The following is a 15,442-nucleotide window of genomic DNA, read 5'->3' as shown; positions in this document are numbered from 1 at the left end:
TATTCTGTAATAACAGTTGTAGTAAAATGCTTACAGTCCTCACATATTTTTTGTTTTACTCATACAACCATGGAGTGAAATACCAATCACTCATTCAAACACCAAATTCATGCTGGACCAAGGTGTTTAAAGTGTCTTGTTCAAGGACGCAACAACAGTTTTCTCAGGATTAATACCACCAACCTTTGTGCTGCTGACACTAAAAGCTAAGGGCCTGTTTACACAAGAACACTTGCAGGTAAAAACGACAAAATATTTTATCGTGCCCTTTAAGTGCCTTTCGTTTAGACGGTGATGACGTTATTGGGGCTTAAAAACGCCTAAATCTGAAACCACCTCCAGAGTGGAAAAGTTGAATAAGCTCCACCATAGTGTTTCTATCTACACTGCCCAAGACACAAAACTCTGGTCAGATCTGCTCACATCGTGTACACATTTACGTCACATACATTACCCCCTAGTCGCCTGGCAGGCATACCCAGTCGAATTCCACACTCTTTTGTGTCACCATATGCACACAGATTTCCTCCCAAAAATGCGTGACGCCACTTTTGTGTCTTCTGTTCAGACCATCATCATATAAACGTAGCCTAAGCCACTACCATTGTCTTAGTTTCCCACTGCGTGAAAGATCTTACCTGCAGTTGAATGTATCTGATTTAAATTGGTGTCTTCTGAATGTTTCCTCAAGGCACTATTACATGAATTCTTTCAAAAGCTTTTTATTTAAGCCTGAACAAACATTTCCAAATCTATGTGCTTTTTTTTTTTTTTTTTTTTTCTCAAGCCTACTAACATCGAAAAAGTTTAAATACTCCTTAGCAAGAATAAAGTTGTGACAACATCTGTACTCAGGTGAAAAGTGAACGTGAATGTTTTTGCTTTAGACTTCTGAAGGTGCCTCTTTGTTTCTGGCAGTTGCACCATCCCTCTCAGGGCTTCAGGTTCGCCACAGTGAGAGAGAGCAGCGCTGAAGACTACGTCAAAAAGAGCTTCCCCGAGATGCACGAGTACATGAGGAGATACAATGTGCCAGCCACTCCAGACGGCATCCACAACCTCAAGTAAGACTAAAACGTTAGCTATATACAAACTGAGACACGTTGATACTTTTTGTACACTTTAGTTTTATGCATTTGTTGAACTGTAAATTAAACATGCACTATATAACTTTTATGCTTGTCTCTATGTAGATGTTTTTTTTGTCTGGGATATCCTGCAATACAGCAGATTTCTAGCTTTGTTTTTCATTAAACAAGAGACAATTGCTTACCACAAACTATATTAAATATGTAAATTATCCATATGTGCCTGCCGGTCTGCCTGTCACCACTGACGCCCTCTTAAACTAGCTTAGCTTTTACCTCACTTCTACACTTTTCTTCACATTTATCTTGTTATCCAACTGCAATCCCTTTCAAACATGAGATGTGCTAAAAAAAAAAAAAAAAGGACATTGTAAACATGTCCATTGTTTTCAATTAACTGATGCGCCTTGAACCCAGAAGTGCCACCACACCTGATGACTCTATAGCATTAAACATATTTACAGTATATTCATTTATACAAGTTTTATTACAAGTTTTTTTTTTTTTTTTTTTATTGCTTGTCAAACAGATCTGACCTGAGGTGTCATCTACTTGCCTGGAAACTGATTTATTTAATGCTATACTTTCCAGGGAAATCAATACCATTTCCATGGAGAATGGCAGGTTACATACTGTGACTTTAGTGTCATATGTGAGTCTACACCATGTCCTAATGGAGTCTATGGTTGTTAGAACAGCAGGGACTTACTTGTTTTGATGTTTTTACCCGAAAGTACGGTTAAGAACATGTGTGGATTTGCTCACATTCAGAGTTTTGAACTAAAGCAACGAGGCGATGTTGAAAGGTGTGCTGCCAGACAAAAGAGACGAAAGGGAATTAGCAAAACAAGGGCATTTTAAATAAGAGTAAAAAACACTAGCTTGCAGTGTCCCTCTGCTGTGTAAGTACACAAGGGCATTTGGATTTGTCAGCAGGAAATACTCATATTGGCATAGTGTGAAAGTGCACGTTCTAATTTGAATGCTTTCGGATTCAGCTTTATTGTCGTTACACTTGTACAAAAGTGCAACAAAATACAGTTTAGCATCTAACCAGAAGTGCTATGAAGCAAGTAATAGATAATAATTTGTGTCTTGCCTACGGACACAGTAAAAGAACTTGGTCCAAATGGAAACTAATCCCCTAATCTTTGAGTTGACCGCTCTAACCCCTGAGCGACTGTCACCCTAAATATAGTTGTGCTAATGTGTACAAACATTAACACCAAAGAGAATTCCTTAACAACCAAAATTAATATCATATTTCTAATAAAGCTAAGGATCTGCAGTGGGCTGTAACTGTCCACAGGGCACAGTAATGGCCTGGGTGTAACATCTGACTTATAATTTGAAGTGAATGTATTTGAAGGGCACATATTTAATAATGCATTTTTTCAGTTTTTTTTTTTTTTTTTTTTTTTTTAAGGATAGACACAAAAATAATTTAATGTTGTCAGCGTAAAGCTTTTATCACTTGTAGACTTAGAGTGGGAAGAGTGCCCAAATTTTTTTCTCAAGTAAGAGCACTGTTAATTGAATAAAAAATATCATTCAAGTAGGAGTAAAAGTACGCTGCTACAAAAGTACAGTTTCTTTAAAAAGTAACGGATCACCCAATCCACAATACTTCTCCATTTGACCACAGATTCATCTATGGAGTCCTATCAGTAAATCTTGATAGAAAAGCTCCCCAGTTCCAAACAAAGCTTTGTGCCACACACCAGCAAATAGTCTTCCCCGCACCAATACAATCTCTTTCAAATCGTTTCAACAATTCTATCTTTTCTCGTCATCAACTAAAAAAACAACTCCTCTCTGTGGGATAATGCGGAGTTCAGGCGTCGAATCCCCTCTTGCCAATGTACCGCTTGTTAGCATTCAGGGGTTGTCTCATCTTTACCCAGCCATCCTAACCTACTACGACGGTTCCCTGGCAACCCCCGTAGAGCATAAACCCAATATTGTAAGGCAAGGCAGAGGGGGCACGGTTTTAGAATGGATGACACCAGACTTTACACTGAGCTGCTAAAATGCTGATTATAAAGTTCAAGGAAAGAATGTAGCGTGGTGGGAAATTACAAGCAAGAACAAGACAGCGTACAAGGGTGCCAAAGATGTGCAGAGGGGACAAAGCTAGAGGAGATAGAGGAAGGGAAGTATGATTGGTGTTAAATGGTGTCATGGAAAACTCAATGCTAGTTTCTAAAAGTAGTTTGAACAAATCAGAAAGGAATGTTGGCTTGTCTCCATGGTGATATTATTGCGTTGCTTAGAATGACATTAAAGGGCCCATCTTAAGTTATTTTCTGATCTATGTTATAATGTTGTTCCCTCATCAAAAACATGCCTGGAGTTTTATGTTAAACACACAAGCCTTGCATATTTAGCATAGACAGAGTTTGACTTTTGCGCTGGGGGGGGCAAACATTTGAACGTCAGGGTAATAGATTCAAGATTTAAAGTGCGTATAGCCATGTGCACAGTAAGGAAACGCCTTGCCCCGTACAGTGAGATTATTGCTGTTCACACCGATACTGCATACAACAGTACTGTTCATGAGCCTCCTATAAAGCCAACTACACAGCGCATCACACATGATCGGGGTGTAGTGAGTGCTGTATGCGGGGATATGCTGTCCACCCACTTCTCGAAACGTGAGATATAAAAAAATAATATGAAATAGCTACAACATAAATGTCAAACCGGAGCTATTGGCAATTGTGAAAACAAGCTGCATAGGCTCATGATATCTGCAGTACTGTCCTGTAGTGACCTGAGACATGAGGGACCAGGACTGAACCAGGACTGAACCAGGATGAAACCAGGACTAAACCAGGACTGAACCAGAACTGAGTGTCGGGACGGGCCTGGAGCTGCACCCGTGTAGCCCATCGCGTGACCACAGGAGAAAGGACCGGCGCAGAGCTCCGCGCCTCACGGAGCTAAGCTCAGCCACCCGATCGTGCTTTGCGGACACCTTGCTCCACGGGCTCAGGGTTCTCTCTTTCTCTGTCTCTCAAGTCCAAGATTAGTCCTGGTTTAGTCCTGGTTTAGACCTAATTTAGACCTGGTTCAGTCCTGTTTTAGTCCTGGTTCAGTCCTGGCTTAGCCCTGGTTTAGTCTTGTTTCAGACTATGATTCATATTTATTTCATACAATCCTTTTGTTTTATTGACATATTTAAAATATAATATATATATATATATTTTTTTTTTAAGTAAATATTTAAAACAGGAAAGAAAAACAAAAAAAAAACACTGTTTGTTAATACAGGAAGTGCTCCACTGCATTTTTTTATTTTGTGAATTGCCTATATTATCTCTAATCACCTAAAGGTAAAAGGTAGCTGTTAACTTGAAAACCACCGCTTCTTGACATCACAAGATGGAGCAGAGCATTTTGAGTTTTGGAGCTGTAGTTAGACTAATAAAAAAATTGTCATCCAAACATGTGTGAATGAAACAAAACACAACTTCAGGTATGTTTTTGAGGATGTAACAACATTCTAATATGGCTTAAAGCTCACAAGAAATCATTTTGTGTATTGTGTAACCATTAAACTTAAACTCAAGACAAACAGATGATGCCCCCAAACCAAGTTACAGGTTAGATCTGTGGAGTGACCCTGTCCAGTATAAAATTATGAGGTTTTCTTCATCAGTGGTGTTTTTATTTACTTGCAGGTGTAAAATAGATCAGTTTAATGTCATACTATGGAACATTTCAGTCACAGCAATGACATCTCCATGGAGACAAGTAAGCAAAAGTTCACCCATCAAGTTACATAGTCTACCTTATTTACCTACTGTGTAACTTTTCATATACCTTGAAAAAATAAAGGTATATGAAAAGTATTGTAAAGTACTGCAAACCAGCTTACCTTTCCACAGACCTGACTCGTAATTGGCTTATCTTGAAAAGTTAAAGCCCTACTGTGGATCATTCCATGCAAAGAAACAACAATGTCACAGAGTGCAGCTTTAGTTACATCAAAACTGAAACTACTACACAAAATGCAAAAAACACACTTTTTGTCTACCGTACTTTATCAAACTCTCAAATATAGGAGCTAGAAGTAGGAATCTGAGCTGTAAAGTCAAAACAATGTCTGACACTGTTTTGATCGGTGGTTTTCAAAAATGCACTCATGACTTTTTTAGACACTTCCGAGAAAACACAAACTCCATAACAGAAGTTCCCTATGATTTTGAACAATATAGCATCACATTACAAGCTAACTGCAGAACGAGTAAATAATTACAGTTAGAAGAAGTGCTAGACTAGATATTATCAGCTATCAGGCATCAATCTTTGTGCTCTTTGTGGGATTTATTATAGTGTTCATTCTCTACCTCCAGAAACTATTTTCTGGTAACAAAGTGTATCCATCAATGAAGTACGTGCAGATTGTAGTGAAAAGTAGCAGAGACAAAACCCATATAATTTTTAAGAAGAAACTGCAACTTAGGAGAGCTTGTCAACACATTTGCAACATTAAAAATACAGTAATTAAACTACCCTTGTTTATTTATTTTAGACGTAGACAAACTTTATTGATCTACAAGGGAATTATTTTGGCACAATAGCTCACACATCACAGTGTATTCTAATAAAAAAGAGCAACAAAATAAATGGTAATAATTTAAAATAAGTAGCAGACTGGTGTCAAATGAGGCTTAATTATATAAATGCATATGTCCATTTTCTTCGGCTTATCTGGGGGGCAGGTCGCAGGGGCAGCAGTCTAAGCAGGGACTCCCAGACTTCCTTCACCCCAGACACTTCCTCCAGCTCCTCCGGGGGAACCCTGAGACATTCCCAGGCCAGCTGAGAGACATAGTCCCTCCAGTGTGTCCAGCAGGTCCTCCCTGGGGCCTCCTTCCAGTGGGACATGCTGGGAACACCTCCCGAGGGAGACATCCAGGAGGCATCCAAAACAGATGCCTTAGCCACCTTAGCTGCTCCTCACGACATGGAGGAGCAGCGGCTCTACTCTGAGCTTCTCCCGTGTGACTGAACTCCTCACCTTATCTCTAAGAGATCGTCCAGCCACCCTGTGGAGGAAAATCATTTCGAACACTTGTATCCGCGATCTCGTCCTTTCGGTCATTACCCAGAGCTCATGACCATAGGTAAGAGTAGGAACGTAGACTGAGTGGTAAATCGAGAGCTTTGCCTTTCAGCTTAGCTTCCTTTTCAGCACAGTGGTTCGATACAGTGACCACATCACTGCTGACGCTGCACTGATCCACCTGTCAATCTTTCGCTCCGTCCTCCCCTCACTCGTGAACAAGACCCCCGAGATACTTGAACTCCTCCACTTGAGGCAGGACCTCTCTACCCACCCCGCTTTTTCCGGTCGAGAACCATGGCCTCAGACTTGGAAGAGCTGATCTTCATCCCAGCTGCTTCACACTCGGCTGCAGACCGCCCCAGTGCATGTTGTAGGTCCTATAGTTCGATGAAGCCATCAGGACAGCATCATCTGCATACAGCAGAGATGAGATCCTGTGGTCCCCAAACTGGACCCCCTCCGACCCCTGATGAACACAGCTCCTGCTCTAGTCGTACAGGGACCGGACAGCCCTTAGCAAAGGGCCCCAGACCCCATACTCCCAGAGCACTGGGACAAAAACCACCCTGCTCCTCCTGGTTCCGAGGTTTGATTATCATACATGTACAAGTCAAAATAAAATGTAGAACTACAGTAATACAAAATATATCTGGACTATATACAAGAGGTGGGTATGGAGAAACAGTGCAAAGATGAAATAATGATTGACAGGACATAGGGTTATCTGCTACATAAGGGTGAGCTGTTGTACAGTTGTAAAGAGTTGTATGAATATAGTCCTGTATCTCTCACTGCTTGAGAGGAGTTGTAGAAGGCTGTTGAAGAATGAGCTCCTGTGTCCTTCCATATTCAAGTTCTAAATTCAGCAGATCATGTCTTGAGCATGTTAACAACTAGCATGCTAACAGCGCAACAGCCTCGCTTTTTAGTTCACAGACAAAAAAATTCCTTTGACCTTTTGATCTTAAAACATTTGCATTTACAATATATCTGTACTACCTCTGAGAAGATGTTATTGCTTTGCTTGGAATGTTTCACAGTTTGACATTAAGCTTATCTATTAAGCTTATCGCTATGGAGACAAGCAGTTAGCACCACTAGGTCAAGCCACAAGACAAATCTCCAACCTGAGCACAGTTAGAATGCATTCTGTAGAAAAAAATTAATAAATGCAACAAAGGTATGTATAATCTCATACTGTGGGACAAAAAAAACAAGCAAGTGACAAACATGTGCCCAGAAAAGTTACATAGCGTACATTTAAACTTCGAAACTAAATTACCGCATTGAAATCAGATTATAATGATGAAAATTGCCCGTTTTTCAATCTTGTTGAGGTAGTTATTTTAACACACATTTCAGACCAAGGACATTCTCGCTGTACTTTAAATCAGTGGTAATAAGAATCTACCTCTGGGTATAAGGCATTAGCTGAAGGTTTGAAACTGTCCTTGATAAGAACTTAAAAAGCATGTGTCTCCAAACGCACTATGTGAGACTACGGGAGCTGCAGATCTGTGAAAACCTTGCTTGCAGCGCTGTGACTTAATATCGCACCTCTGTAATGTGGACAGGAGTGAGAAAGACTAGTAAATTGGCAGAAAGTGGCTGACAGTCATTTTAATAGCACCGGACCTGTCCAAGTACACGTTAAGACCACAGACAAGGCGGGACTGAAGAGGGGAGATTCACACCAGAAAGAGTGAAGCAAAAAGGCAGAGGTGGGTCAATATGTTTGTGGTGGTAGGATGATATTTGTGATTCTTAGACATTTGGACATCGGTGTAAAAGCTCTGTAGGCCGATATTTGGTTCAGAACTGTTGCCTAACTAAAGCAGACACCTATAACTTGATTGGACATTTTTCTGCTTAAAATTCATTGCTGTAAATTCATTTTCCATAAAACCAGATGTCCATTGTGCAGTTTTGTCTGTCTGTGATGAAAGATTAGTGATCGTGGGAAAAATCTTGATTTCACAATGAGACAAGGACAAAGATTAAACTTCCATGCTCCGCCGAAAGTAACAGCAGATGAGATTTGCTGTGAATGGGATCATATTTTCTCATTTCTCTTTCCATTTTCTAACTTTTACAAATGAGGAAACAGAACTGGCATGTAGTGCTAGCCTCAGCTAACCAGTACAACTTCTGTGACTTCTTCACACTGAGCTTCGAGCCTGATTATCGGAGATATTACTTATCATGGAGCCATCGCATTATACATGTGTGCTGCTTTTGTCAACAACAATTCCTGATGTTGTGTAGTGTGAAATTAGCCAGGCTGGTGCCACCTAGTGCCTCCAAACAATTTCTAATACACTAGACCAGGGGTCGGCAACCCAAAATGTTCAAAGAGCCATATTGGCCCATAAAAACAAAAAACATACCTGCCTGGAGCTGCAAAAAATTTAAAGCCTTATATAAGCCTAATATGAAGGCAACATAGGCTGTCAGTATATTAGCTATATAAGCCTACTATTAAAATGACCCTCTCATACTTGGTGCACCGTCTGTAGCCACTGAAATCAGGTGGTTAGTGTTTATTCCTTTGTCATTTGGGCCCCGTTTACACGTACACAGGTATTTTTAAAAACTGAGACATTTCCCTTCGTTTGTACACATCATTTACACGCAAACGGTGAATTTGTCTCTGAAAACGAATCTTTCTAAAAACCCCGGCTAGAGTGGAGCTTTTGGAAAACTCCGGTTTCACGTTTGCGTGTAAACTGAGATAAACGGACATTTACCCGTTGCTTTGACGACGATGATGGAAGCATTCAGAGCAGCAGTCACATTTCTTCTGATCGTGCATAGGAGCACTCAGAAAACAGCAGCATGTAGAACTTTGTACGCAACTCACCGCACATCAGCCCGGAAGCTCTGAGCTCAGGCAGCAGCGCCACATGGAAGCAGTCACTGTAGCGCGCAGCCCCTCAAGACGGGGCTGGGGGTCCAGTGTTGTTTGTCCGGAGGCTTCGTCCTCCATGTCCTGGATCCAGACGGGGACGAGCAAGACCAGCTCACATAGGACTGGGTCCGAGTGCTTCAGTGCAGTCATCTATGCGCTGGTTCCGTGTGGGAAAAGCAAGAATGCGCTGTGGATCACAGGTCCAGTCCTCCACGCTCGACCGCACCTGGTTCCGAGGTGGTGCAAAGCATCTATGACAAGAGATGAACGAGAGTTTTACCCCTAAAGAAACCATATTAAAACAACAACCAAAAAAATCATTCTTTTTCCATTTTCACTCATTTTTGAAAAAGCTCCAGGAAGCCACTAGGGGAGTGCTAAAGAGCCGCATGCGGCTCTGGAGCCGCGGGTTGCTGACCCCTGCACTAGACGGTTTGCAAGAACCCCGGAAGTGCAAGTCCCGGCACCAGCCAATCAGCAAAAAGCCATACATTCTCTGTTGGCAACGATTCCCAAGATCGAGGATTTAAAGCCGGAACCAAGAGAATGTTTAGTGAATTTTATCAAGGGGCAAGACGTTATTGCCCTTCTTCCTATGGGATTTGGGAAAAGCTTAGTATACCAGTTAGCCCTGTTAGCGGCGCATTACATATGTCACAACCAAATAGCAGCAATTGGTTAAATTTTAAAAAGTACCCGCCTACCGTTGAGCGAACAAATTCTAATGCTGTGAGGTCAGACAGTTTCTACAAAGTGAAACCAGCTGATGAATCAGGCTAGCGTGAAATCTTATGAAGAAGGGAAAAACATTTGCTTTTCTAAGGTTAAACAGCACACTGTATTAAAAGTAAGCATATCAAATTTTGGATGAAAAAGTATGTAAAGCGTTTGTTAACTGATCTGAAGGTTGGTGGTTCGACATAAAAAAGCTGTCGAACCAAAGCTGTGAGCTGACCCATATGTAGGCGATTCCAGCACCCACAGATGAATGTTGTGATTGTGTCCTTGAGCGAGACACCTTCCCACAATGTCTGCATATGCTGCTGTATGAATATGTGTGTGAATGAGCACTATATAAAAATGTGTCCAGGACCATTTACTAATAACAGTCATATACCTTATACATTAAACATCTAACATTTTCCTACACAGAGAAGGTGACTGAAGTGTATTGCCCAAGAACACAACAGCAGTGTGCCCTAAAGGAGAGTGCATGGGTTTTAAAAAAATTATTGACCATGAAAACCCCATTTTGATCACTGTATTCTGCTATTTGCCTCATCATGTATTTACATCATAGACTATAATTTGCATCACATATATTCAAGAAAAAAACAGCAAAGTTAACAGTTCTATCAAAGCGAGTAAAAACAAAACATCGTAACACTCAAATCTCTCCGAGCGTTTCATTTCTGTTTGTTCTGATAAATGACCACAAACAGCTCCAGCTCACACTTGCCTCTTGATTGGAAGTGTTTTTGCACAGTGGATTCAGTGCTTGGATGCACCTCATTTGGATTCTCGATGAAGCCAAAGTAAAGCTCACAGTTTATTTTATGCAAAAGGATGTTCGAATGGAAGTCTCAGAAAGAGAGGTGCATAATACGCCTCAGCAGACAAGCACACAATCAGCACAGTGTTATAGGCCCAGGTCTGATTGAAAACCTTAAAAACCTGAATAACAGAACAAGTTCATTTTAAACACTTTGCAGTGGTCCAAGGTTATTCCTCACTCACCTTAAAGAGTCCATATTACTCTATTTTCTTATCTATGTTATAACCTAGAGTTGTGTTTTATTTTATTCACACATGTTCAACACACAATCCCTACATATTTAAAATGAGTTCTTCTCGCAAATGGAAAACACTTTGCTCCACCTTATGATGCCATGCGGTAATACAGGAAGTGCTCCACTGTGTTTTTAAACTCCATACACCTTCACTACAATTATTTAGATAATTTCAGCCCTAGAATTGCCAGTCTCTTTTGAACTAAAGGTAAAAGGTAGCTGTTAGCTTGAAAACTACTGCTTCATGACATCACAAGGTGGAACAGAGCATATTTGAGGTTTGGGGATATTGAAAGATATAAAGTGTTACTCAAACGTGTGAATGAAACAAAACACAGCTCAACTCCAGGTATGTTTTAAGGCAGTAGCAAAATTATAACATGACTTAAAGCTCACAAGAGTCACTGTTGTGTAATATAGGACCTTTAATATGATTCCATTTTATTTTCTCTTTAATCTAGGGTCAGTAGATCCGTAATTTACATATTTTTTTGTTATTTTGTTTTTAAATGCTTTTCTGCCCCATTTATATGTCCCAAAGTACTGTATTTTCTGGACTATTAGTTGCTCCGGACTATAAACTGCACCAGCCTAAAAATGCATAATGAGAGGAAAAAAACATATCAGTTACACTGGACTATAAGTCACATTTTTGGGGGGAAATTTATTTTATAAAATCAGGGAACAAGAACCAACATTTCATCTTGAAAGGCCGTTATAGTAATAACAGTAGAATAGAGAACAACAGACTGTTAACATAACATATGCACAGTTCTTCAGATAATTATAGCATAAACAACAGAACAGAACAAGTTTACCAAACTCTCCTTCTCTCTCCAAATCACTGAATTCTTCATCCTTGGTGCAACTCCACCAACTCTAGCTAAATCTAACTTTTAGCTCGCTATTAGCCTTTTTTGTTTGCTTCATTGCAGTTAGAGTATCCTCAACTTTTTGCCAGTCCCTCTCAAGTTTCTCACTCAGTCCAAACTTTCTTTCTACTGATGGATTACCATTTTCTACTACATATTTCACTACTTTCATCTTGTAATCTGCAGAATATGATTAACAGTTTATCGATGTGTGATAAAATAAGTTATGATGCTAAATGAACATTAGTGAGTGGGATATGTCTTAATGACCCGCATGTGTTAAATGCAGGTGAGTGCGTAAATGACAAGAAGAAATGTCTCAAACTTCAGTAGCCGGACATCCACTCATACCTGATCAATACACCGAGCCCCGCTCCCCGAGAGAGCCTGAAATCTGCTGAAATCCTACAAGATACTGACATGATAGCAGACAGGACAGTGGCTCTTTCTGCAGCCAACATGCACAGTAGAGCAAAATGACAGTGGTACAGGAGTAATAGGAGAAGCAAATACTGGCACACAGGCCTAGAGCGCCCTCTCGCAGCTGTCAGTGTGAAACGAACATTTTATTTTATGCAAGTCGCACTTGAGTATAAGTTGTAGGACCACCCAAACCATGAAAAAAGTGTGACTTATAGTCTGAAAAATATGGTACACATATACTTTCCTCCTCCCACTCTTTCAAATAGTCAGCCTCTGTTATGGTCTGAATGACTGACTGGAAAATTGTGTGAAGAGGCACTTGGATTACATCACCCCTGATACAAAATTGACTTATTTGAGCTTTTAAAGATGTTATATTGTTGTCTCCTCATCATAGACATACCTGCATTTGTATTTTGTTTCATTCGCACTTGTTTCATTAATACAGTAAGTCAAATAAAGGCTATATAAAATCAAGATTAACTGCCATAGCTGTGTAAAATACTTTTTTGACCATCATGCATGAATAAACAGTTTTAAAAACACAGGTAGATGAAAAAATTTCCTGCATTTTTGTTTTTCCAGTATTGTATAGCAAGATGAGTCGAATATATGAAAGCTATCTCTTTTGTGTGACTTTATTTTGAATGTAAATTTAAAATAAAATTGTGAACCTACATTTTTTTTAAATACCCAGATTGTAACTTTTGTAACTTTAAGATTTTCCAATTTGCCATTCACCACATTCCTCTTGTTTCACATTATCCACATTATTCACACAACAATCGCCATCTGAAACACCATTTAGACTTATGCATAATAGATCATTGTTAGCGCCCTGATGCAGTACTTTGTTGTGTGTGTTTTAGCCTACCACCTTTTCCACTTACTCTGCATGTCCCCTGTGCATTCTCAGGGCCGATCCGCAGAAGCTGGACGCATTCATCATGGACAAGGCCCTTTTAGACTACGAAGTGTCCATCGACGCGGACTGCAAAACGCTAACAGTTGGAAAGCCATTTGCCATCGAAGGTAAGGGCATGTTCTTAGCGCACTTTACACATAAGCACCATTTATTTTTAATCACGGCTAACTCCCCTAGCATCCCCGGGCTTCCTAAATTTAAGACTATCAGTGTCTCAGCAGTGCAACAATGCCTAATCTTCTGGCTTTCAAAAGATTATTTAGCGTTAGTCGTAGCGCTAATCTTTGGTCCATTTAGCAGACTTCTTCCTCCCACTGTGAGAGAGGATTTCCCCAGCGGACACTTCCATTACTGGAGTCCACAGCCGTGCACAACCGCTGCTGCTGTTAATTACTTAATGCGCCCCTAAGCTTTTGGATACAATGCAAATCAATGAGCGTGATTCAGAAAAGTGGAGGTGCTTTTGTAATTGGCTACTGCAGAATCTAAATCTTTACCTGACTATCTGCTACTTTTAAATGGACCAACTTTTATTATCTCAGAGTCAGAAGCTAAGCAGAGTCAGGCCTGGTTAGTTCTTGAACGGGTGGCCGCTGGGAATACCAGATGCCACAGGGGGGTACCACTGGCAAAACTGTTGTCTCCTTAGGCAAGACAGTATGAATGTGGTGTGTGTGTGTCGGTGGTGGTGGGAGAGGCCGATGGTGCAGATCAGTCCTCTTCAGAGCTGCTCTGGCTACATTGGAATAGAACGGAGCTTAAAGGGCCCATCTCATGCAAAATAACTCTTTTCACATTGTATCTTTTGCACATAAACAAGCACAATTTGGGTTTTGGAACATCCATTACAAAATAGTTATGAAATTTTACTGATTTCTTGGAGGCAGTCACAGACCACGAACTATGAAACGCCGGCTATTGCTCATCCCCCTGCCTGTCCTGAGAAAGCACAGACTCCGCCCTCCAAACGTGACGTAGGCTCTGAGTGAGCCGCCCTTCCTCCGCCCATCTCAGGGAGGGAGGGGGAGAGAGACGTGCACCCTGACAGCGGTAGGAATAAACTTTTATTCATCATGGCGATATAGAGCGTTCAGCCGCATGTGTTGGACCCAGAATCGGACGAGGACTTGGAGGTGCACGAAGCACAAGCACCGCGTCGGCATCAGCTGAACTTTTCTGATTGTTAAAGTATTAATACACACTAGTAGATAAACTTATTATATCGTGAACACTGCAGTGTAGAACAATTAGCTTATGCTGTTGCTTTTGTTTAGGTGTTCATGTGGGAATTGTCAGCCGATGCAGGGTGGAGGCAGGGCAGAGGCGGTGGAGCGGGGAAGTGGGCAGGTGCGAAGCGCCTTCTGCTATGTCAAACATGTCATAGGTGTAGCTTTCGCGTCATTGTTGTAGCAGGTTTTAGTTCGTTGTCACGTGGGAGGGTGGCAGAAATATGCTGCAATTTGTTTAAAAAATGCTGAATCAATCTAAAAAACCACTTTGGCTACATATACAAGGCTCACACATCACTCTTAGAAGGTAGGAAGCTCTGAAAAGTTGATTTTGCATGAGATGGGCCCTTTTAAGGATCTGATGTGAGTGGAATTGGTAATGAATACCATGTCTGCTTTTACAAATTGTTACAGTGTAGATTTAAGAGATGTCGTCACCCTGACAGTTTCATGTATTTGCATTGTAAGGAAAGGCAAGGCAAGGCAAGTTTATTTGTATAGCACAATTCGTACACAAAGTAATTCAAAGTGCTTTACAGAATAAGAAATACATTAAAATCATAATAAAAACAAATCAAAACATAAATAATCATGAAGATTAAAATTAAAAAAGAGAGACATAAATTGGAGAGAAGAGTGCGGAATGAAAACCTTTCAGTTATATGCACAGTTAAACAGAAATGTTTTGAGTCTGGATTTAAACAGCGTCACAGAAGAGTCTGTCTCACATGTTCAGGAAGACTGTTCCAGGTTTTAGCTGCATGAACCTGAAACGCTGACTCCCCTTGTTTAGTTCCTGACTCTGGGCACCAGCAGGAGGCCGGTCCCTGAGGTCCTCAGAGTGCGAGATGGTTCATATGACACTAACATGTCACAGATGTACTTTGGTGCTCGGCCATGGAGAGACTTGTACAAGCAGAGCTGCTTTAAAGTCTATTCTCTGAGCCACAGGAAGCCAGTGCAGAGACCTGAGCACAGGACTTATGTGCTCGTACTTCCTAGTTCGAGTAAGGACCCGAGCTGCAGCGTTCTGGATGTTCTGCAGCGTCTCACAGCTCGTTTTGAAAGACCAGTGAGCAGACCATTACAGTAGTATAACCTACTGGAGACAAACGCATGGATAAGTTTCTTCA

General features: G+C 40.8%; 1 protein-coding gene across 1 annotated transcript in view; it reads left to right on the top strand.

The window, feature by feature from the left end:
• grin3a (glutamate receptor, ionotropic, N-methyl-D-aspartate 3A) overlaps positions 1 to 15,442 on the top strand; it is a 129,532-nt gene that overhangs the window by 80,834 nt on the left and 33,256 nt on the right. The window contains exons 5-6 of the mRNA XM_020931610.2: positions 919 to 1,064; positions 13,072 to 13,187. Of these exons, the coding sequence (XP_020787269.2) occupies positions 919 to 1,064; positions 13,072 to 13,187 (262 nt within the window). The remainder of the gene's footprint in view (positions 1 to 918; positions 1,065 to 13,071; positions 13,188 to 15,442) is intronic.

Source organism: Boleophthalmus pectinirostris, unplaced genomic scaffold (assembly GCF_026225935.1).
Source record: "Boleophthalmus pectinirostris isolate CB_2022bp ecotype Guang Dong unplaced genomic scaffold, ASM2622593v1 HiC_scaffold_18, whole genome shotgun sequence".
Lineage (NCBI taxonomy): Eukaryota > Metazoa > Chordata > Actinopteri > Gobiiformes > Gobiidae > Boleophthalmus > Boleophthalmus pectinirostris.
This window is presented reverse-complemented; position numbering and strand designations above follow the sequence as displayed.